Source organism: Caloenas nicobarica, chromosome 3, assembly GCF_036013445.1.
Source record: "Caloenas nicobarica isolate bCalNic1 chromosome 3, bCalNic1.hap1, whole genome shotgun sequence".
NCBI classification, from domain to species: Eukaryota; Metazoa; Chordata; class Aves; order Columbiformes; family Columbidae; genus Caloenas; species Caloenas nicobarica.
In genome coordinates this window covers 71,878,461-71,901,101 of record NC_088247.1, presented here as the reverse complement: position 1 = coordinate 71,901,101, position 22,641 = coordinate 71,878,461, and the positions used below count along the sequence as shown (strand labels likewise).

The 22,641-nt window shown below is 42.2% G+C and overlaps 2 protein-coding genes across 6 annotated transcripts in view; one reads left to right on the top strand and one right to left on the bottom strand.

Annotated features, from left to right (window-relative positions):
• The window catches only part of AGPAT4 (1-acylglycerol-3-phosphate O-acyltransferase 4), an 80,720-nt gene extending 60,042 nt beyond the window's left edge, over positions 1 to 20,678 (top strand). The window contains exons 6-9 of the mRNA XM_065632680.1: positions 1,496 to 1,598; positions 4,409 to 4,484; positions 9,548 to 9,746; positions 17,948 to 20,678. Of these exons, the coding sequence (XP_065488752.1) occupies positions 1,496 to 1,598; positions 4,409 to 4,484; positions 9,548 to 9,746; positions 17,948 to 18,039 (470 nt within the window). The 3' untranslated portion in view covers positions 18,040 to 20,678. The remainder of the gene's footprint in view (positions 1 to 1,495; positions 1,599 to 4,408; positions 4,485 to 9,547; positions 9,747 to 17,947) is intronic.
• A 1,150-nt stretch (positions 20,679 to 21,828) lies between these two features.
• The window catches only part of MAP3K4 (mitogen-activated protein kinase kinase kinase 4), a 91,245-nt gene continuing 90,432 nt past the window's right edge, over positions 21,829 to 22,641 (bottom strand). For all 5 annotated transcript variants that reach the window (XM_065632378.1, XM_065632379.1, XM_065632381.1 and 2 more), the window contains one exon: positions 21,829 to 22,376. In XM_065632378.1, coding sequence (XP_065488450.1) covers positions 22,356 to 22,376 — 21 coding nt within the window. In that variant the 3' untranslated portion in view covers positions 21,829 to 22,355. The remainder of the gene's footprint in view (positions 22,377 to 22,641) is intronic.

Here is a 22,641-nt window from a genome sequence, read left to right as displayed (position 1 = left end):
ACAATTTATTAAAAAAAAAAAGTAATTTCCCACTTATATTGTACATGGAAAGTAGTGTGCTTGAAGTAGATTTTGGCTTATGTCGTACTTTTGAGTTTGGGCTAAAACCCAACTGTAGTAGGAAGAGAATAGAGTTGCTAATGAGGGTTACAGTCTGTGTGCAGTGACAGGGTTTTGGCCTCTGTTTTCAGGATTTCCTTGCAGTGCTGAAGCTGGGCTGTTCTGTTCTGAGCTACAAGTTCCGTTTTGTAATAACAAATCTTGTGGTGAGTTTCTGGGGCTGAGTGTTGTGACCAAGCAATATTTCTCTCTCCCAGCTAGAGAGACTTCAAAAATAAAAGCAAATCTGTTCTGTGTAATAAAAGTCTTTCTTAGGTGGGTTGAGAGCTCTCATAATAAAGTTTCCTCGTGGTGTTCATTATTGCTGAATGCTAGAGCAGAAAACCTAAAATGCAGTAAGCTACACGTGAAGTGCAAGTTAGTCACTTTTGTGACCAAAAAAAAATCATTTTGTTGCTGGTATTGATCTTAGAATTCATATGACAATGCACAATTGGATTCACTGTCACGAAAATTAAATGCTCTGGTAATTTTGTGACATCAGGAAAATAGTGCCTCTAAGGATGTGTTCAAAGAAACTCTTTTGATATACTATGTGGTTTAAAACTGTGAACACTTTTTCTGTAGAAACTGCTTCTGAATGCTGTCTCAGTTTAACTATGAACAACCTTTGCAAATACTTTTACTGTTACCATGCAGTTCTGAACTGCAAACACAGTGTTTTCCCAAGGCTGAAAGTTTGGTTGCAGGTTTGTTCAGTGGAACTTGGATGTTATATTTCTCACAGCTGCCTGTCTTCATAGCAGCAGCCCAGCTCACACAGGATGTGGTCTGTTCTTTTGTCTCTGCCTTTACGCTATAGCAAGTACCTCAGTTATCAAATCATGGACATGAAGGAGAGATTGGTTTGAACACTGTTGATTCATAGTTGCATTAAACCATCTTGCTATAGGATGTGTCTCACACACACTTTACCCATTCTTAGTCAAACTGTGTATGTTGCTCATTTTTATAAAGTGTGTATCTGCCTCGTTATTTACCCAGATGCTGGGGGGAGTTGTGTCATTCGCAGTGAGTTGAGAAAGCTAATAGTTTTTCAACCATTTGACTCCTAGGATGTCCCAGGTATATTAACTGCCAGAAACTGTAACTGTGTTCTCTATGCCCAACATTCTGCACCTGATGGGGAAGGAGACAAGGGTGGAGAGCAAACCTTTCCATTCTACTGGTGGAGTTCCTGAAAGGGTCACTTGTTATTTGGCTTCTTAAAACCTGAATGTTAAATATTCCATTGTCACATTCACCTTGGTGGCAGCTCAAACTATGGTGCTATTGTTGATGACTTCATATTTAAATATGCTCCTTGTCTGAGAAAGAATGACTTATTTCCATTCTATTACTACAGTAACCACATAACTTGTTTCTTTTCTTGCAGTTTCTGCAGTCTATGATTCTACCCTCAATTTTAGAAATAATGAGAATCCAACATTGCTGGGAGTTCTAAATGGAAAGAAATATCATGCAGATTTATATGTAAGGCAAGTAATTAATATTTTTATTCCTTTTTGGCATAGAGGAGTATGTACTTGCAATCATAATTGCACAAATAAGGAGATGTTTTAACATAGATAATGGATAGCAAATCCCTACCAACCTGGCTTCGCAGAACTGTAGATAAAAACTCCTATGGGATGGGAAGGGCTTCTTGCAAAGTTCTGTGACTATAAATATGTGAGGACCCTCTAAAGGTCTACAGGAACTTTTGTTTGTTGTTTTCTTTATTCATTTGTGTGTCTGTTTGTCAGCTCAGCAGCAACAGTGGGGCCTCTTTTCACTCACTTGGCCACTACGAAACACCTGCTAAGTATTCGGATGGCGTGGCTTTACACTTGTCTCTGGCACAATAGTTCCCACTCAGGTGGAGGCCAGGCTCGGGACTGTTCTGTTTGGTGTAGTTGTTGATGGATTTGACTGTTATTCTCTCCCTACCAAGGAGTGGGTTTGTCCTGGTTTTGGCTGGGATAGAATTAATTTTCTTTCTTTAGCTGGCATAGTGCTGTGGTTTTGATTTAGTAGGAGAATGAATGTTGATAATACACCTAGGTTGTGGTTGTTGCTAAGCAATGTTCATCCTAAGTCAAGGACTTTTCAGGAGGAGGCTGGCGATGCACAAGAAGCTGGGAAGGGGCACAGCCAAGACAGCTGATGCAGATTGGCCAAAGGGATATTCTACACCATATGACATCAAGCTCAGTGTATAAACTGGGGAAAAGTTAGCTGGGGGATCACTGCTCAGGGATAGACTGGGCATTGGTCAATGGCTAGTGAGCAATTGCACTGTGCATCACCTTTTAAACAAATATTCTATTATTATTATTATCATCATCATTATTATAATTATTCTTATTTTCCTTTGCTGTCCTATTAAACTGTCTTTATCTCAGCCTATGAGTTCTACTTTTTTCAACTCTCCTCGCCATCCCACTGGGGTGGGGGAAGGAGTGAGCAAGCAGCTGCATGATCCTTAGTTGGCAGCTGGGGTTAGACCACAACAGGGTTGTTTAGTGAAAAAACAATTACCTGGATTCTGAACCATTGATGTTTCTGTAAGTGATGAATAATACCCCAATGGCTTCCCATAATCTTAGTGGGAATGGGCCAGTTGCAAGGCCCTTGTACCCAGACCAGGTTCTACCAGCAGCACTCCTGCTGCAGGCACTTAGGCTAGGTTTAGGGTTGGAGCATAGGAGCGATCTCACAAGTGATCAGGAGTTCATCATAACCCCTTTAACAGGTATAAACACCTGCGCCAGCTGGTTTGTCTTGGGTACTGACATGGAGTAGGGTGACCTTTTCTTCTTACCACCTCTTTTCTGCCTCTTTGAAAAAAATATTTTCATCAGAACTCTTTTTGCCCAAGGGTCAAAAGAAACTTTCTCCTGATTCCTCACACATGCAACTTGAGTTTGCATTCCCACTTGGCTCCCACGGGTGGCTCAGCCTAGTGGCCTTGTGTTTGGTGGATGTGGCCTGGCTGGCCAGCGTGCATAGAGGAGCAGCTGGCCCTGCCTGTGCGGGCTGTTCCTCCCACAGGCTGGTCGCGTGCATCGTGCTGTGTCTCCCTCCGCACCCTTCCAGCCTGCTGCAAGTCTGTCTGGCAGAGCATGGAAATTGTTTTTTGTAACTCGGGCTAGCTGTTTGCCCATCGGTCCTCTTGAGCTTCCTGAAAACTTCTTACAGACAGGGTGAACCTCACGGTGAAATTTGCTTTGGCAATTAATTAGGGAGTGTCACAGATGTTCTTCAAAATCCTCCATATTTGCTTACTGCAGTGCTGTAGGTGTTGCACTCAGTAGAAGTTTGCAAAATTTGGATGGCCTTGTTTGTCTCTGCTTAAATTGTATTGACTTCTAATGTTAGTCATCTTATGACTTGCTTAGATAATGGAACAAACCAGTAGTGCCAGACTTCTTAATTTATTAACTGCAAACAGGAGTGTCCTGACTGTGAAAAGTGTTCTCTCCTGTGCTGAAGGAAGTTAATTTGGTGTTGCTCTTAAGGGATATTGATTAAAATATATGCTATGTTGAAAAATGTACAATCATTAAATATTGATATTAGCATACCTAAGTGAAGATGATGAGGATTTTTTTTCTGTCACAGCATTATTGACCAAAATACATGTAAAGTGATGAAAACTTTGTTTTGTCAATAGAGGGTTTTTCAGTGATAGAAGCCACTTTTCTGGAAATTATCCAACCAAGTTGCAGGTAACAAAAATTATAGGAATTGGAAATGTTACCTGAGAAATACCAGAGTGCTTTAGTCTAGGTATAAGGAGAATTGTTTGGTTGTTCTCTCTAATGCCTGCCTGATTAAATACAGCCTTGAACTCCATAGATGAGGTAAGAAATTAATTAATCCGAAACCTGTGTTTGGAAACAAAAAATTGCAAACCTTTATCTAGACAGTTGCTGTAGTGAACTCAAACATAATTCATTACTATTTCAGAAACCTGAATTTCTGATACATCTTAAAACTGAAGGTGGCTCTAGAACAGGAATGTCAGACTCCTTTTCACCAGGGGCCACATCAGCCTTGTGGTTGCCTTCAAAGGGCCAAATATAATTTTAGGACCGTATAAATGTAACTACATTGAGTTTGACACACCTGCTCTAGAAGGAAACTATACTTTTCTGATCTGGGAGCTGTTAACCACAAATTAAAGAAAGGTGGAAAACGTAGTGAGTCTCAGGTCAAATGGATAACCTGTCTGTATAATGCGAGTGCTGTTCATGGGAGCTGAAGTATTTAATATTCTTCAACTTTTCTTGTTTACCACTGGCAGGCGGATTCCGCTAGAGGAAGTCCCAGAAGATGAGCAGGAATGTTCTAACTGGCTCCACAATCTGTATCAAGAAAAGGTGGGTTTGTTGTCTAGACAGCACTTGTGAACCACTAGTGCTCAGTTATTTATAGTGGTAGTAGACCTTTACAGTGTGCATGTGTAGCCGTCCTGCTTTGGGGCTTGGGGTTGGTTGGGTGGTTTGGTTGGTTTTCAGGACAAGTGTTCTTGTTTCTCCAGACACAAACTGGTATTGTGCTGTCAGTCATTGACTTTATTTTGTACTTGAAGAGCAACAGGATGAAAACTTAAGCAAACCTTGATGGCATAGTTTTAAAACTCTTCTTTAGAAAGTTGCATAAGGATACAAAAAGTACAACTGTCTCATTGTTAGTAGAAGGACCTGTTTCCCCTTAAAGGCACCTCTTAATCAAGAATTAATGGGCTGAACGAAGTATATTTTGCTTTAGCGTATTAGAATTTTTGTCCCTTGTTTTCCCCTGTCTTTTTTACGAAGGCTAAGATTGAACATTAATAGGACAGGCTGAGAAATTACTTTCACATTGTGTGCATAGAAGATGTATTTAAGATTCCTAATTACACGGGATGGAGGCAGAATAATAATGACTGTGTGTTTGTAGATGCATACTGATTTTTTTTTCCCCACATACTTTCATATGCATCCTTCAGACTTTCAGAATCTGTTTCTCATGGGGTTTGTTTTTACAAACATAGGAGATAATGGTTGGAGGATGTGCTTTCTGGATACACGCAGCACTCCCATTTCAATCAGTGGGAGTCATGAGTATGCAAGGCATGAGGGCCTGACAGCCCAGTTTGCTTCAATAAATTGATCTAAGTTATGTATTCAGACTGGAATACAGCAGCTCTTCAGATTTAGAAGTGATAGAATATAGCTACATTCTGGTTTCCTCTCGCTGGGGAGCAGAGTTCTGCTGTGCCGTTGGTTGTACTCCACCCAGAACACTACACTGGTATTTCTGTGTTGACTGTGTTCTAGTCTTTCTCAGCTTCAAACCATGACTGTTTCTGGTGCAATTCACAGCCCTCTAAGCAGATTGCTTACGAGAATGTGAAAAGTAAATATATGTTGAGACCTCAGTTGTAGATCTACTTGCTTTCACTCTGGTCTCCCTTCTTGTAAATTGTGCCAGTACCACCTAGTTCAGACATGACCCCGAGCAGCTTTCTGCAGAAAGGCGTTATGTTATCCATGGGCCCATGCTCTCTCTGAAGGCACATAAATGGAAATGGTCCTTTTGCTGAACGTTGCAAAAGTCCACTTTCTGCTACTGTGACTTTCTCTGTAGCCCTGTTTCATATTCCTAAGAAATGTTTAGACATTTGCAAGACAAGAACATAAATCAAATGAGAATGTGGTGATTGTTTTCCTGAAGCCCTGATTACATAGTTTTCAGTAAATCACTTCAAGTATTTTCTGTTGTTCTCTCTTTGACAAACACTCAGTTATTTCTAGTGCAAACAGAGCTCACATCTATCCTGCTTTCTTCATAACTACTTAGTTTGCTGGTTGGTTAAATCCATAGTTTCCTATTTAAGTACAGGAGGAAGGAATGTGTGTTGAGTTTTCCTTTCCATTAAAACGTTTTTGGTTGTCTAGCGTTTTTTTGATTGGTTGAGGTTTTTTTAGGTTTGGTGGTGGTTTTGTTTTGTTTTCTGAAGGTGATATGTTCCCCTTCTGTAAAATCAGACTGGGAGAATACAGAGCAGGGCCAGCTGCTTGAAGAGTTCTGAGATGATGAAAGCCCACCTGCAGGGTGAAAACGCAGTTCTGTTTCACCTTTCTGCCATGCATCTTTAAAAAGATAGTTGGATTTTAGGTTGGATAACAAGCAGTATTGCCACCTCAGTGGTTTTTCCAACAATGAATTCTGTTTCAGATTAGTGTCCTCGGAGTCAGTAAATATTTATGATAAAATGTAACAAATCTGTACTCAAAGGGAAGTAACTCATTCCAAGATATGCATTCATCCACTGCTTTGTCTATCTTGGTTGTAGCATTCCACTTTCTGTTTCAAAGACAAGGTATGCACGCTGCTGAAAAACGGAGCCCTTATTTTATCTTGCAGGCTGGTTGCATGTGCCGTTGCTTATTCTCAGTGATTTTCGTAATTTTGTGGTACCTTCTCAAGACTTACATATTGTGCACTGAATTACGCTCTAAAAGCGTGATTTAGTAGGTTGGGGTGTGCCACAGGTGCTGAGGTCAAGGCTGGAGTGCCACGTACTCATCATGATCAGGGACACAAAGCTGTTTGAGTAATGAAATCAGCAGTTAGTGGACATGAAAGAACCCGACTTTTTTTTTTTTCTTTTTTAAATTGTCATTAAGAAAGGAATGAGATTCTTTGAGAAAAGCTTGTTCTGTTGTTTTTTGCCTCATTGCCTGATCTCAGTTACATGTACCTCAGTCTGAGGAGCTGCTCTCTGGGAATCTAGTGTGTTTATGTTCTTGCTACTTATCGGCTTCATTCCCCGGTTTATCCGCTGCTGCAAATGCAATGAACAGGACCGTGCCAGATCCACAGTGGCACTGTGCTCTTCTAAACCTCCCAGGCTGACAGTAAACACCATGTCCATGTGCTTCTTCATCACCTGGGGTGAATTTTGTCCTTCCACAGATGGCCAGCACTGTGTCAGTTAATGCCAGATTATGACAGAGGTACAATTTGGGTTGCATATTGCCTTTTTTTTTTTCCTTTTTTTTTTTTTTTTAAACTGCCATGGCTAGAAAGATTCCCTTTGACTGTAACAAGGATCGGGCTGAGCATCTTAGTGCCTGGTCTGAAGAGGTACAGTATAATAGTCACCACTCTGCTACTCCTTGCATGTTTGTTTTCTTTTTTCATCTCCTTACAGCCTCAGTGCCTGAAACAGAGATTCTGCCTTGAGAATCTTAATTTCCATTAAAAAGAAAGCAAGCTTCTAACTCTTCTCACTTGTAAGAGAGCATGGAAAACAGGGCATGAAAATATATGCTGGAATGCCCCAGGGAATTAGCAAAGCATAACTGAAGAGGGGAAGTGTACAGAACTGCAGTGTTTGGGAACAAAGGATATATTTTTGGATACTCATTCTTTGTGGGCTTCCTCATGGAAGGGCGGTGGCGTACCTCTGCAGTCAGTCCTCCCTGGTGGGAGCAGGGAGGAAGAAGCCAGTGAGCCTCACAAGGTGATGGATGTTCCCTGATTTCCCCCACTGCATTACACACCCCACTGTCTGAAGTTTAAAAAAACCCTGAAATTTGGTGGGGGCATTAGGTGGAGCATGTTTCTGTGTCTGAATATGGTACTTGTGTGGTTGGGATTTATTACAAACTGAAAACAAGCTCTGTATGCAGGGGAATGAAAGGATCTTAGTGTGGGTGAGGGAAGTTTTGAGGTACATGATGGATTTAAATGCTGACTTGAGATGTTGATGGGTACCATAAGCACCCTTGCAAAAGCTTAGAAGGCAGATCAACCCACAGATCTCTTTTCCAAGGAATGTGAACGTTTTGAAGGGTAAGGAGTCCTAACTGAATTGAAGAGCTGTTCCCCACAATGGTGTAAAACATGTAGTGGAGAAAGTGGACAAAGAGAAAACTGCTGTGCTTGCTTTGACTCTGTCTTGCTGTCTGTAGTAATAGGCCCCCTAATGGTGATACCAGTAGTAGTCAGAAATTCTTAACCTTCTGGGTAATACCGGTATTTAGAAACCTAATTGTATATAGTAGAATTCAATTTACTGATGATTAGTTGCTCTTGTGTTTAAACCAGTCGCAAGCCAAAATCCTCAAGGCACTATAAGGAAAACTTCATACACTGTGTAAATTGTTGAAGACAGCTAATTAATTGGCCATAATGATCCCAGTATAATCTAGCTCGCATGTTCAAAACAATCATGATGTTTCTAATCTCAAAAAAGAGAGTGCAATGCTTTAATTACTATGTAATCTCTTTAAAGCTAAATGTTCCCTTTGAAAGAGATAAAATGGTAGCAGCCTGTAATTGCTCGAGTTGCCATTAAATAATTAAAGAATTGTCTGTGTCAGCTGGAGTGTAAGTAGATGTAAAATCATAACATAGTAGAAATAATCTTCTTGTGGTTGATTGGGACAATATTGGCTTTGCCAGAATTTTTGGAAACAGTCATGAAGAATTCATTTCTTTGAAGAAATTTAGCACTTCATTCTGATGAAACTGAGGTTCCTTTTTATGTGAGTCTAATTCTGACTTAATTAACCAGTTTTACATGACAACACAGATTGATAATCTTTGCTTTTGAACCAGAAGGAAGGAGTTTTTTCCCCACCCACTTTGATGTCTTGGGTTGATCACATTGCTAAAGGCAATGCCAGTCACCCGTATGGGCTCTAGGGGAAGGTGCTGAATTCTGTGTTTTCTGTGCTTTAAAAAACACCACAAAACAAAAAAACCCAAGCCCCACCCCATTATCTTCCTGATACTATACTAAAAGGGAGGGTCCTTTGGTCAAAACCAGTGAGAGACTCTAAACTGTTTGCACGCTCAACTGTCTGTGGAGAGGTTCAGCACCCAAACTTCCTTCTGCGAGCCTTGTGGGAACAAGATGAAGAAGACCGCATCTATGGGATGAAGCAGACAGGAGAGGGTGGTGTTCTTTGGCGTATGGGACACCTTTTTTGACAGGGCTGTGGATGCTGTTTTGGAGCAGTGGTTGGAGAAAACATTAGGGAACAGGGGATCCACTGCCCAACATGTAGCCCAAACACTTCTCCGGCTTACCAGCAGTATTTCTCCAGTGACTGTGGCCCTTGCAGGAGGTTCACCAGTGATGTCTACGTTTCTGCAGGAGTGTACATCCCCTCGCCCTTCTTGTTTTACTGGGCTTGTTATATACTCTCTGAGCATGCAATTTTTCGAGCTTTTATGGGTAGGAAAAAGGATGCTCACATCAATGTAAGCTCTTTTTTTTTGACTGTGTCTTCATTGACTTCAAAGTACAAGCTTTCCAGCCGTTACCTGATCTTTGACCTTCCCCCATGGTTACAGGCATGCAGAAGGAGGAATATCAAAGTCAGGAATAGCCAGTTTTGTTGGCAGATGGGGATTTAATTGTTGCCGTCCTTTGTTCTACTAGGATGCATTCCAGGAAGTGTACTACCGAACAGGAACTTACCCAGGAGTCCCTATAGTACCACCCCGACGACCATGGACACTTTTGAACTGGCTTTTCTGGGCATTATTGCTGCTATATCCTTTATTCAAGCTGCTCATCAACATGATCAACAGTGGATCATCACTGACACTGGCTAGTTTCGCATTTGTCATTGTAATGGGTAAGTTTTCTAAAACTGTTAGGCATGATCTATTGAGGCTTATTAAATATAAACATGACTTGTGAATTGAACAGGCCATCTGATACTATATCCACTTTAGCCTGGAATAGGTCAAATAGATTAGGTTTTTATTTTTGTATATTGTATATTTATTTTTGTATAGTTGTATTATTTTTTGTAAGAGTTGCATGAAAAAATCTTCCGTTTCTGTAGAAATCAAACCAGTAATTTCCAGTGGGTTGTCTACAAGAGGCTTTCTTTTCTTGTGTGGTGTGTTGCTGGGTTTCAATTTGAATGCCTAGAAGAGGCGCTCAAGGCTAACTTATTCTGTTGAGAATTCTTTCATGTGATCACAGTCTGATGCATCATCCACTAGAAATCCATGAACTTGTGATTTAAGCACAGCCTGTTTCGGCCATCCACTCTGACTTAAATAGCACAGGGCATAGACTATCACAGGTGATTCCTACAGTTCCTGTAGTAGTTCTGTACTGCCCTGGTTTGTGTTTAAACTAGCGTGTTATTTAAGAGGAGGAAGGAAAACAAAACAAGGAGCTGGCCCATAGGAATGTTGGGAGATCTCATTTGGTGTCATTCATGGAAGCAGGAAGCAGGTCAGTTTGGTAAATAACATCATACCAGGGTGTCTGTCCTTTATAGCATACTGAGTGTCTGCTTCAAGAATGAATCCCCTTCCAGAATAAGCCCTCCACTTATAAAGCAAATGTTTTCTATGGCTGCACTGACCAACACGTATATTTATGGCTTTATCACCGTTAACACCTGCGTATATTACAAACATCCTTTGAAAAGAAACGGAACTTCACAGTTCTTCTGGCTTTGAGTGAACTTGGATGCAGAGATATTAGAGTTAGCTTAAAAAGTCATGTCCAAAATAGCAATATGGAGGAAACAGACCAACATGGAGCGTTTTCTTGTCTCAGAAGTGTATTTTTGCTTTCTACATAGGTAATTGTTTCTAACTCATAATATTTCTTTGCATTCTCGAAAAGTTTGAATCTTGAGCAGGTCTCATGCTACTCTGATCAAGATGAATTAACTCATGTTCTTTTGCCCATCTGTGAAGAGCTTGATGTGGTAGGCACACAATATTTTTTTTCAGAAAGTGCTCACCAAATCAAACTCTGCATAAGCTACTATGGAAGCTTCTTACAAAGGTGACTGGAGAAGGAAGAGTTTGTGCGTGTGTGTGTGCACGCACACAAGAAATTTGCTTCATGATGCTTTGGACTAGAGGAAGGAAAACAAGAGCGAGAGTAAGGTCCAGCATAATAGTTGGTATGTTTATGTGGGCAAGGTAGAGGGAAAGGGAAGGGAATGCTGTGCTCTTGTCCTCACCTGGAGAAATTGTTGGTGCTTTTTACACTGGGAATGTTTTATGTAAAATACGTAAGAATTTATTGGAGCAGTGTCTACAATTTAGAAGCATTTTTTTCACCCACCTTACTTGTTGGAAGGCACAAGTAGTGCTCCCTCCTCCTCTTTCTCTGACTGGTGAATGGATTGGGAGCGAAGAGTGAGCCCCATGGCTAGGGTGTGCTCCTCAGGAAGGGGAGGGGTTGGGTTTGAATCCTCTTCAGCTGCACAGAAAGGTCCATTGGTCTCCCCTGTGCTCTAGTTCAAATGGGTGTACAGCAGTGGGTGGGACGAGGTGTGACACCATTGCAAATGCTACATCCCTGGCAATAGCACTCAAGAGGGAATTTTTTCTGCCTTTGGAAGAGATGCTGGCATAGTCTGTGTTTGGTACTGGGCTGTGGAGCGATGCTTTAATGGGGCACTGAAGCTTAGCTGTTGCAAAATTTTTTAATTTCTCAGCTTCCCTTTAGCATTTCCCTCTTAATTCAGCTTCTTCACTCAGTGGCTGGTTGTTCAGGTGCCATTCCAAAGCGCTTCATGCCTTGTGTAACCTCCACAGGGAGCCTCACTGCATAGTTCAGGGCTCTGGGTTTTAACTTCAGGGCTGAATGCTTTAATGCTTGGCATTATGGCATCTGTGATGTACTGAATTTAGCCCTTATTAATTTAGTTGAGTGAGACGAACCCCTCCACCCCCCATCGTAAGTGCAATATTAAGTCATTAGTGGCCTTTACAACTAGGTCATGTCTTCTCACTATCAGGAAGGCAGGGAAAGAACCTGTAAAGATTAAAAAAAAAAAAAGATGATGCTACTAAGAAAGGACAGCAAAAGTGCCTTTTTTTTTGCTTTTTCTTGCTGTCTTATTCCCCACTTAGCTTTTTTCTGCTTCTAGCCACAAGAAAAGATTAATAAGGAGGCTGCTATGAATCCTCTTTTGAATGCAGTGATAATCCAAAGGTCTTCAGGTTATTTGTAACGCTGGAGCCAACTGAAAGCTACAGCAGCAGTCTGCTGCCAGAATGAACATGTGAGCTCCCAGGCTGCAAAAGCACAGCTGAGGAACGCATTAAGAATGGTGAGATTAACCACCCGCTGCAAGGTGCATTGCCGCCCTGTGCATATCCGGCACGTTTGTGAAGTGCTGCAGGTTGCAGTCCTCTGCAACCTTCAAAAGATCGCTGTGCTTAGCAACAGCTCTCTTCTTGCTCTAAATACCTGGTGTGAACACAGTGCTTGTAATGGGTCAGGATTCACGCACAGCAGAAGACACTGCATTGTCTCTAAGTAGTGGCTGTCGCCTGATTAGAGTCAGCCAGACACTTCTTGCTGATGAGCAGGCAAAAAGAATTGTCACTTATTGGCAGATAGCAGCCTCTGTGAAACTGTGGAAGAATGAGAGTCCGTGGGAGTGGAAAGAAACTCAGCCTTCAGCAAAACCAAACAGCGGGGCTGGTTTATCCTGGTCACTTAAAAGTGGATGTGTCATTACTCACCAAAAGAGCAACAGTTCCCTTAGCATGTTATAGTCTGTTTCTGTTTTGCTACATCCCTTTGAGAGCAATGTTATTGCTAGTTGGGAATCATTGGTCTCTTTCTTCAGAAGCATCTGAAAAATTTAGCGCAAGCTGTCACATTGACTTTTGTAACCAATAGCTGAGTTGCTGTACCAAGGCTGTTCTCCCCAAACTGTGTTTTGTATCCTAAGGGGTATCCCTGTCATGAATGTCCTGAGAGTGATGCAGTTGTCTTCCAACAGTATTTTATTTGCAGTTCTGTCTCCAGCTGCAGGCAAGGTCTCAGAAGTGAATTCTGCAATGGCTGGGAGGTAGCGGTACATGAACACGAATGTGCCTTGGAGGCTGTGACTCTTGGTGCCAGTTGGAACTGTCCGCCTGGCAGACCCAGTTTGTAGCAGAGCAGGGAGGGTTGTATTTGCGGTCTTTTCCGGTAATTGGTACCTGATGGCTTAATAATGTAAAAGGAAGTTTTTTCTGTAAATCAGAGGGATTTATTTACCATTGTGATCGGGTGATAAAATCACCCTTTCACTTTGCTCCTGCTCCTTTTCCTGCTGTTGTTACCTGAAGCAGCACAGGTAGTGTTTGAAACGTTGGGTTTTTATGTGGCAATTTGACAGCTCACCTGATACTCCTGAAGCGGGAAGCTTATTGCAGTCCCTGATAGCCCATTCTATGTAGATAGCTGTTGCAAAGGGCCAGTTTCAGTACCTGGTGACATTCCCCTTGTTAGCATAGGTGCAGATAGCACAAGATATGTGTAAACCTTCTGTGATAATAGAGAGCGGAGGAACTAGGAGGTGCTTTTAACTGGTACGCTCTGCTTGGTTTTCAGAGTGTCATTTGTCTTTTGGACAGTCTCTGCTAATAGTGGTCTCCAGTAAAACACTTATGAGCTTGTAAGTAACTGGCTGTTCAGTTGGAAAGAGCCATAAGAGAAATGCCACATGGCGGTCAGGCTGGGGTGAAAGCAGTGTAATCGCTCAGACCCTAAGTCTCAGATCCAAGGAATGAGTGACCAGTGTATACATAGCTCTGCTGGTTCAGCTCACTTTCAGTCCTAAATAAACGATGTCTCCTTTTTATACTGAGAGTGCTGAGCCATCCCCTCTTGCTTTGCTGTGCAGCAGTTTGGCTGTTTATACTCCTAATAATCATCACATTGTGCTAGTATCTAACTACTGGTCTGTGACTAGGAGCCCTTTGTGAAACTACTTGAATCAACACAAGGCAGACCCTGCTCCAGAGGTTAAATGCACAAGTAGTTTGAGGGACAAAAGTGTCTTTTGAAAATTGGCTTTTAGTTTCATACGACACATGGCAAGAGATTTATGTACTTAACTCAAAACTGTTATTTAAAACTTGAGGCTAATATTTTGGTGTTAAAGCAGTGAATGAGTCTGTCAAATGCCAGTATTTGTATGTGACAGCAGCTTCTTTTTTTTCCCCTCCTCCTGCTTTCCCAATCCCATTTGGCTTCAAGGAACCCGGTGTTAGGTTGCCTTTGAAGTTTTGGTAACTTGTCTTGAAGAGGACAACTTCATGCTCTATTGAGCTGTCAACAGTAGTTAAAAGGGGAATGTTGGTTCTGTATGCAAAAGATGAGAGAGCTTCTCTTGGCTCTTAAATGGAGAAGTAGCTCTTACATGTCTAATGCTAAAGGCGTAATGGCATCTGGGCTTATGATGTGGGTCCAGCAGTTAAGTATCAGTTATAGGTGAGAGAAGTATTTCATTTGAACCAAGCATAAGTAGTAACAAGCCAGCTGTGATTCTGCAGGAGCCGTTGTATGTCTGTTCTAGAATATGTGCTATTATATTAGAAAACCTGTTTCCATGGGTCACGGTACAAACTCTGAGTCCTCAGTGACTTGACAGTGTCCAAGTGCAGAGTGTGGACCGAATGGAGCATGATGTGATCTGGGCAGCAAGGCTGTTGATGCCCATGGGCTGAGATGGGTGTAAGGTGAGGAGAGCACAAGCCAGCAAGGCTATAATAAGTTTTACAACAGGATATAAACCATGTGCAGGATTCTGCCTGTGTTGATCGTGCCTGTTGGTGGAGCTGCCAGACAATCTGGCCATTCAGCCTGGTGCCTAGAACCCGTATTTTGTTACTTGCTTGTTTCTTCTTCTTTATATTATGAAGACAGGCCCTTAATGGCAATTTCTACCATTCATGTAAGCTTTAGTTGTACAATTCTTCATTCCAATTCATAACCTATATAACTCAGGTGTACAGCAGACTATATATCCAAAATTTTTATGCCCCTACCTGCTGTGCTGCTTATAGCACTTGCTGTGTGCTACAAACCCCAGGTAACAGATGAGAAGAAATCTTGAGATGCGAGAGAAAAGGTGGAAATCCTCTGCTCTGAGCTGAAAGATGTGGCACTTATTTGTGGAGGTGGTGGTTTTCTTGGATCTAAAAAATGTTCCAAGAAAGAGATTACATTATTGACTCTTCTGATTTGTGTTAGCTCGGCCCTCCCTCAGCCCCCAGCACTCCGGCAGACAGAGCAGGTCCTCAGCAACCTCCTGCATCTTTTGGCTGATGGATAATGGTGGGCAGAAGAATGGCAGGAGCTCAGTTACCTTGTGTGGTTTGCAGTGCAGGGATGCCTCAGCCGACAGCTTCTCTCTCCTGCTCTTCTCAGGGTGGGCTTTAACTCTCGCAGCTGCCTAAGTTAGGCACAATTCTTGCTTGACCTTTTCTCGCCTTCCTTGTAGTAAAAAACTCTTTAAGTTCCCCTTACTCTAGTTGTATTTAAAACAACAGTGGAATAAATCCTTAAACGTGATGGCGTCACTACGGTAGGTGCTGAGGCTCCGCGAGAGTTGTGGAGAGGAGGAGGCCGTGCAGGGAGGAGCCACTGAGGCACTCCAGCGCTTACCCCCACTTCGCTTCCACAGGCTTGGCAAACGTGACCAGCTCCTTCTCCTTGCACCTCACCTTCCCCAGGGTGCTGAGGGATGCAGGGTGACTTGAGGACAGAAGGGCAGTGGCAGCTTCTGCCAGAGAGCAAAAGAGAAGGGAAGGAAAAAAAAAAAATCTGAACCATTGAATTAGGTATTTTTTGGTCTCTAGGCAGTGGCATTCTTGGAACAGGATGAAATCCTCACTGTGCCTCTGTGGTTGCTATAACAGGTGCTCTTATTTATGCTCTGTGTCTGCCTCCAGATGCTGTTTCTATCCCTTCTGGTTAAAATCTTAATGATGTCATGCTTACTATTATGTTATGATCCCAGACTGCAAGCTATATGTTGGATCTTCCTCTAGTCTTCCCTGGGCCATTTAAATGTCCAGAGATGTTTTTATTCTTTTCTATTTGTGAGAGTGAAATCCTTCACCTGTCCCAGTTGTGTGCATTTCCATTCACAGACTAACAGTGTCATTGTCAGTGAGCTCCCTAGGAGCCACGTCCCTTTCTGGGCTGGTCCCTGCACAGCTCTCCGCCTGCATCCTGAAGACCTGAGGGCAGCCCCACAGGCAGCCCGGCTTCCCCGTTGCACCGCCGTTCAGCCATCACTGTGCAGCCGTCGCTGTGGCACATCATGTGTGACTCATCTCTGGTATCCTGTTACCGCTTGGACTTGTAAAAACTGTCACGTAATTTACTGTCATACTACAGAACACGAGTCTGTAGTCGACTGGTTTGTTTTCAAGTGCTGGTATTTTAAAGGAACAAAATACACAGTGCCTTTTATCCAAGCAGATCAGACAGAAGACAATAGCTGAGGTGGGAAGGCACCTCTGGACATCATCTAGTCCAGGGGTGTCAAACTTTTCCTAATGCAGCCCTGGGCAGCCTTGGCCACCTTTCCCATGAGGGCACAGTGCAGGCATCTATCAGAAGGCCCAGGTCCTTCTCTGCAGAGCTGCTTTCTTCCTTCCCTATCTTCTTTCTTACTTTACTTACTTCTTACTTGAGTGAGTAAGTAAGTACTTACTCTACTTACTTCTTACTTGGCTTTTTCAAGTTGCCTTACTTACAGTTACAACATTAGTTCAGTAGTCTGTGCTCCACTTCAGAACAGGTTGCTTGAAGCAGAAGAGAGAAGCAGCTATTTAAAAAGGGATGTTTTTGCATGGTGCGGTAGTGCCAGGTTGCAGCTGGACAAGCGAGCAACTGGTAAAGCCGAGGGCAACGCTGGTCACCAGCTGACAGCCCGCTCCTGTTCAGTGCTAAAGAGCAGCAAATGCTGGGACATGGGGTGTTGTGTCAGCCCTGCTTTTGGTGGTTGGTGCCTGGTCATGGTATGAAGCCTCTGGATTCTCTTGATGATCTTGGGCTCTGACCTGACAATAAAGAGTCGTTTGGCTGGTGAGGAATTGTTCAGGTCATCTTAGAGAGGTAAAGACTGATGGGAATGAGACATCTAAAGCACCTCACAGGACTGGGCCTTTTCACCATCAGTCAGCAAGACACATTCTGCACGGAGGGCATGTATTTGTGACTCCCAAGTAGGTTTAGATCTGAAAGATGTGTCGCAGTTCTGGGTATGTACAGTAGCTGAGCAGAAGTTTGGGGAATAATAGATTTTAGGCAGCTGAGCCCCTTTACGGAAAAAAAAAAGCTGCAAGGGGAGGGCTTAGGCTAAGTTGTGTTGTTGTGTTGAACTTGAAGTCACTTCAGGCACTACAAATAAATTACACACAAAAAAATAAATCTCTGTGCATGGTGAATTATTACCACTAAACCAACTATTGAAGTATTTTAAATCAACCTGCCCTCTTAAAATGGACTGTTTCATGAGCTGTAGTTAAAAAAAAAGAGTCACAACTGACTTATTTTTTAATCAAGATCTGAAGTGCCTTTGTACTGGCTCATGCTCTTCCAGGCAAGGGGGCTGTTGAAAGCAGGCAGAATTCCCTTCCCCTGTCACTCCTCACTAGCAGACACATCAGTGTATTTTGTCACTCAGCTTCTGGGAGCCAGGTCACACCAGCAGCACCCACATTTCACAGCTGGCCTTGTCTAAGGGTTAACAGGGCTCGGCACATTGTGCCTGTGCCTCTGTTGGCTCGCGAAGCATCTTCCCTGCTGGTGGGAGAGGATGTCTGGCCTGAGGCCGGTGACGCAGGACCTTCCTTAATGAGGGTGGGCAGCTTCCTTGAGATGGCGGCACAGGGCTGTACCCTTCATCAGAGGTTAAGTACAGGTAGTTTGGGTAGGTACCTTTAATGCTGTGCTGCTGTAAGGCTGAGACCACTGCTGGTCTCTTTCAGAACACTATACCTGTACAGATCGTCAGTCCTCGTCTGCAAGCAGCTTTTAACTTGACTTTGATGTATTTTGCAGCTTCTGTTGGTGTCAGATGGATGATTGGCGTCACAGAAATTAACAAGGGCTCCACCTATGGCAACAATGACAACAAGCAGAAACGAAAGTAGCGTCTTCAGAGACTGCTTCAATCCAAAGGGAACAAATGCAACTTCTGAAAACTCTTAAGTGCATATCATGGTCCTTCAAGCGAGATCAGAGGAAGGGTAGGATGAGCAATTGCCATGCATATCTGATTTTGTGCTCCTGTTATTTTTTCTCTGGGGGTTTGAGCTGGATGACACACTTGAAAGATGCACTCCTTCGTATACTCTCCACAGCAGGTTTGCATTTGTTTGGTTGGTTTTCCTATTAAATGTCTTAAGCTTTGAAGAAAAAAAAAAAATCCAGTGTTCTTGTATGATGAGACTCTACCTGGAAACTAACCAGGCTTTATCTTAACTTGCTCTAAGGAATGGGTAGATGTCAAAAGATTGTTACAAGATGATTAAAATTGATAGTTGTCTAGATTACACGTTAACAGTTTAACAACCATAATCTGTCAGTGTTTAAACGCAGTAAAGATGCAGTGCTTGGTTATACCAGTATTGGACTGAAGCAGCTCTGCTGAACTGGCAGAGTTGCAATAGAGTTTTATTACATCTAGAACTGAATCCCACAGTGTGCACCATGTGGGCCCTTTGAAACTCCAGCCAGACCCCGGCTAAGTGTTTGTTAGGTCGGAGCCTTGCAGCGGCATAACCGGAGTGGAATTTGGCCTTGTGGCCTGAACAGAGCTGTGTTACCTACCCACTGCCACATCTCTCCTGAGGCAATACATCAGAGGGATAGCTGAAACCTGTAATTCTTTTGAAAGTAAATGCCATTTATAGTTTGAAAAAACTGAGGTAGTAAATTCCTTTCAGCTTTAAACACTGATTTTAATTCTAGGCCTTCCTAACAATGGTGGAAACAAAACTGAGTATGCTGTAACTAAGTAATGCAAAGCGTGCATTAAAAGGTAAGCCCCACACCCCTACTGTTGTGATCCCAGTTAGTCTGCTTGTCTGTCTTTTCAGATAAATTAGTTTACATGGTGCCTCATAACAGTCAGCCTGAGGTAATACTTAAATTATCTTTTGCTTTTATTCTGGGGAAAAGAGGGGAAGTAGGAGAGAGACCTAGGACAGTCGTATGGCTTGGAGTTTTTTTATGGCTGTCTGGACTTGCTTCAACACCCTTCTGAATTAGATAAAACTGGAATCAAGCCCCTTGGGAAAACTATTCCTCTGACATTGCTGGTACTGATTCCAGGGCAGCAGCCTATTGTTTTTAAAACTTAAAGAGTTAAGAATATGCAAGTTACTAAACAGAGCTTGTTTAAAAAAAGAGGAAAAGGGATTTCCAGCTCCCAGCAGTTATGATTGAAAAAACCCCAAGCTTTAAAAGTCTGAACATACTGATACTGAGCAGTGAGGATTATGATTGGCACTTCCAATGATGGTACATTTTCATGGCACACAGGACTTAACCGTGATAGTCTAGCAATGAACAGCCTGTGTGCCTCTAGGCAAGAAAGGCAGCAGTTTTAGTTATATTAATAACAGCTGGTATAAAAAACATTTCTCTTTTCCTATAATAAAGCTGAAGCCAGAAGAAACAGGGGCTAATACAACAGAATATGAATTACTCCATGAAATATGCATTTGCTGTTCAGTACATCATCAGATCACCTAGAAACAAGTCTCTTTAATATGCAGCACCTAAAGAGCAGTTGTAGTAGTACTTTTAGCACGGGGCAATAAGTAAACTTTTTTGAGTGGCGGCAGTAAAACATACAACAGGAAGGAAGGAATAGGCCTTCTGAAGTATGAGGGACTAGTTCTGGTGGTTTTTTTTTTTCCCCACCTGTCTTGTGTACACATGTATTCTCTATGCTCTCTAGCTTTCTGGAATAGGTTATATGATGTCAAGAACAACGTGCCCTGCACCTCAACTTACTAAAACAATCCTAACAGTGGAAAACTGAGTAGTAAACTTGCAGTAGTGTCTAAAGGTCCAGCTGTCCCACAGTAACACATCAGGCATGTTGATGAGCCAGACCTGAAGACACTGTACACAAGGACTTAGAAAATGAGTGGGGGGTGGGAGAGAGAAAAGCCCTCTCCAAGCTGGCACTGCACTGTAACCCTAACCTAGCAGATACAGTGGGCTTTTCTCAGGGTGGTAAAAACCTAAACGCACAGATGAGTGGTTCTGAGCAGCAAATACATATTCATGTAGTGATAGAGATGAGCTTTTTTTGCCTTTTTAAAGAGCCACTGATTTAATATGCTGGTAGGGGGACATTTAACATTCCTTATGAATCTCAGTCCTTTCCAACTGCATGCAGTGCCACTTCTAGAGGAAAATACCAAATGTACATATTTCTGAAAGCATTTAGACTATTTCATACCCATTTCCCTGAGACCAACCTTTAGACGAGGCTGAGGGCCAAACACACCACTCCTTGATCCACCCTCCTGAGCACTTCTAGATGTCCCAGCACACAAGGACTGCACTACTGGGCCCTTCCCACTTTCACTGGCAAATGGAGAAAGCGTAATGGTACTTGTGTAAGTTAAACTAGTCCAGTTCACTGTATTAAAAGAATGACCTATGCCATTAGGAAGCAGTGTTTGCCCCTCATCCTCACAAGCAACTACTGTATGTTCTACAACTGCCTTAACAAAAGTAGTCTTAATGTTTGTTTATATAAAAATAAAAGTATAAAAAGCTAATGTGCAGTGAACGAGTTTTCTTTTTGGTTGGCAATATCAAACTAGCAACGGTTTACTTTTCACCTTTATCCTCATTCCTAAAAGCTGTCTGCAGTTCCTGTTCGTGCACGAGGGCACCCAAAACCAAGGCAAACGAGGACACAAACTGCTCAGGTACTTCTGCTGTATAGCCAGGCTCGCAGGGGAACCTCAGGTACTTTCACAGTCAGTTGCTAACTTCCCTTCCTCTTGTAGCTGAAAATCAAGACCTGAAGAGAAGGAAAAGTCATCATTTAAATTCATTGCAGTATTTTTGAGAGCCTAGATGATACATGGCACTGGTGACCTGTGCAGTGAGGCTCATGCTCTTCTAGATTTAAATATTAGGTTTTGTGATACCTTCTCAAGAGCTCACCCAGCCAGCTGCTGAACCCCACACCCGTGACCAAAGATTTGTGGATCAAGTGGAGAGACAGGACTTTAGAATAAAGTGAAACATTAAAAACAAGTTCTTGGCTTTATAAGTTACCCATTTTAAGGTCTCAGGCTGTAACAAGAATATGTAAACTTGCAGTAATGCTTACAAGTAACAATTTTAAGTCATCTGCTTATAATAGCAAGCCAAACAAAATAATCCAAATAGATCAAATGTTGCAGACTGTTTCTTCTAATTGCTAACGACGTCTACTCTCCATTTTCTGAGCCTCATGACAATTGGTGGGTGGTAGGGAAATCAAAGTCAGAAATCAGTTTTAAAAAGCTAACAGTAAATTCTTGTTTTTGCCAAATAGAACACAAGAATAATCTTAACTGATTCTCCTCCAGGCCACAGGGATGCCACGTGGCCCATTCCCTGTTCGTGGTGCTCGCATTCAAGAAGACAGTTATTTCAGACCACGGCTCTGTCCCTTCTGTAATAGGGACTGTCAGGAACTGCACACCCCCTTTTTTCCTCAGGAGAGGATGGAGGGGGGGACCTTAATTCTGTCACCACTTGCGCAGTTTAAGATGCTTCTTACACATCTTGAACTTGACAAAACATTGACTACTGCAATATAAGTTAGGTTAGCTTAGTAGTGTTAAATAAGCGTTGAAAAAAAGTTTAAAATGTGACACAACCCAATATATTTATTTTTTGAAGAAACACCCTTCACCAACATCTCCTAAAATAAACCATTTATTGAGAAAAAACTTTTTTTAAAATTTCATTAATCAGCCTTGTGCATAACAAATCTGAAGCTTGCCAAAAAACAAATAAACAAAAAACCAGTAAAAGTTCACAGTCAGTGCACTCAACAGATTAAAAAACAAGGTCCATAACGCCTGATAACACTACAGCATTTTTCTGAACCTAAAGAGTTCAAAAATACTACATATTAACATTACGGTTCTCAGTCAAAATGAGAAACAGGAGAAAGAACAAAAAAAAGGTATGGTCCATATACAGTAGTAATGGCACTTTCACTGAAACATGCAGCTTCTTCCAACTTGCGGACACTGTCACGTGAGCAACATGTGCCAAGTACAACATACAGGAGCAGCAGAGAAAGTGACGCTTGTCACTTGTGCAGTCTTCGTAAGTTCAACTTTTATACTGTTTTTCAGCACAGTCTTTATGTAAATATTACATACAGTAGTGATTAAAAGGTATCTTGCCAGAATAAAAAAAGGCCAAAGACTGAATAACTTCATTCTTCATCTGTGCAAACCTGTGAAGGGGACAAAAGGCAATGAATTCACTTACAGCAAGAAGATGACAACAGATCAATTCTTTCAGCACCTTCCCTGAACACCTCTGAGGGCTTTTTCTTTCTCTCTTTTTATGCAGGTAACAAATTACAAGCATTTAGATGTGAAAACTTATGTTTCCCCTGTCACCGTGCCACTCTGACGTGCCTAAAGCAGCGTTCTGCCTCTGGGATGGATGGGATCAGGCTGCAGGGGCCCTGGTGACAGGGATGGGTATGATGAGCC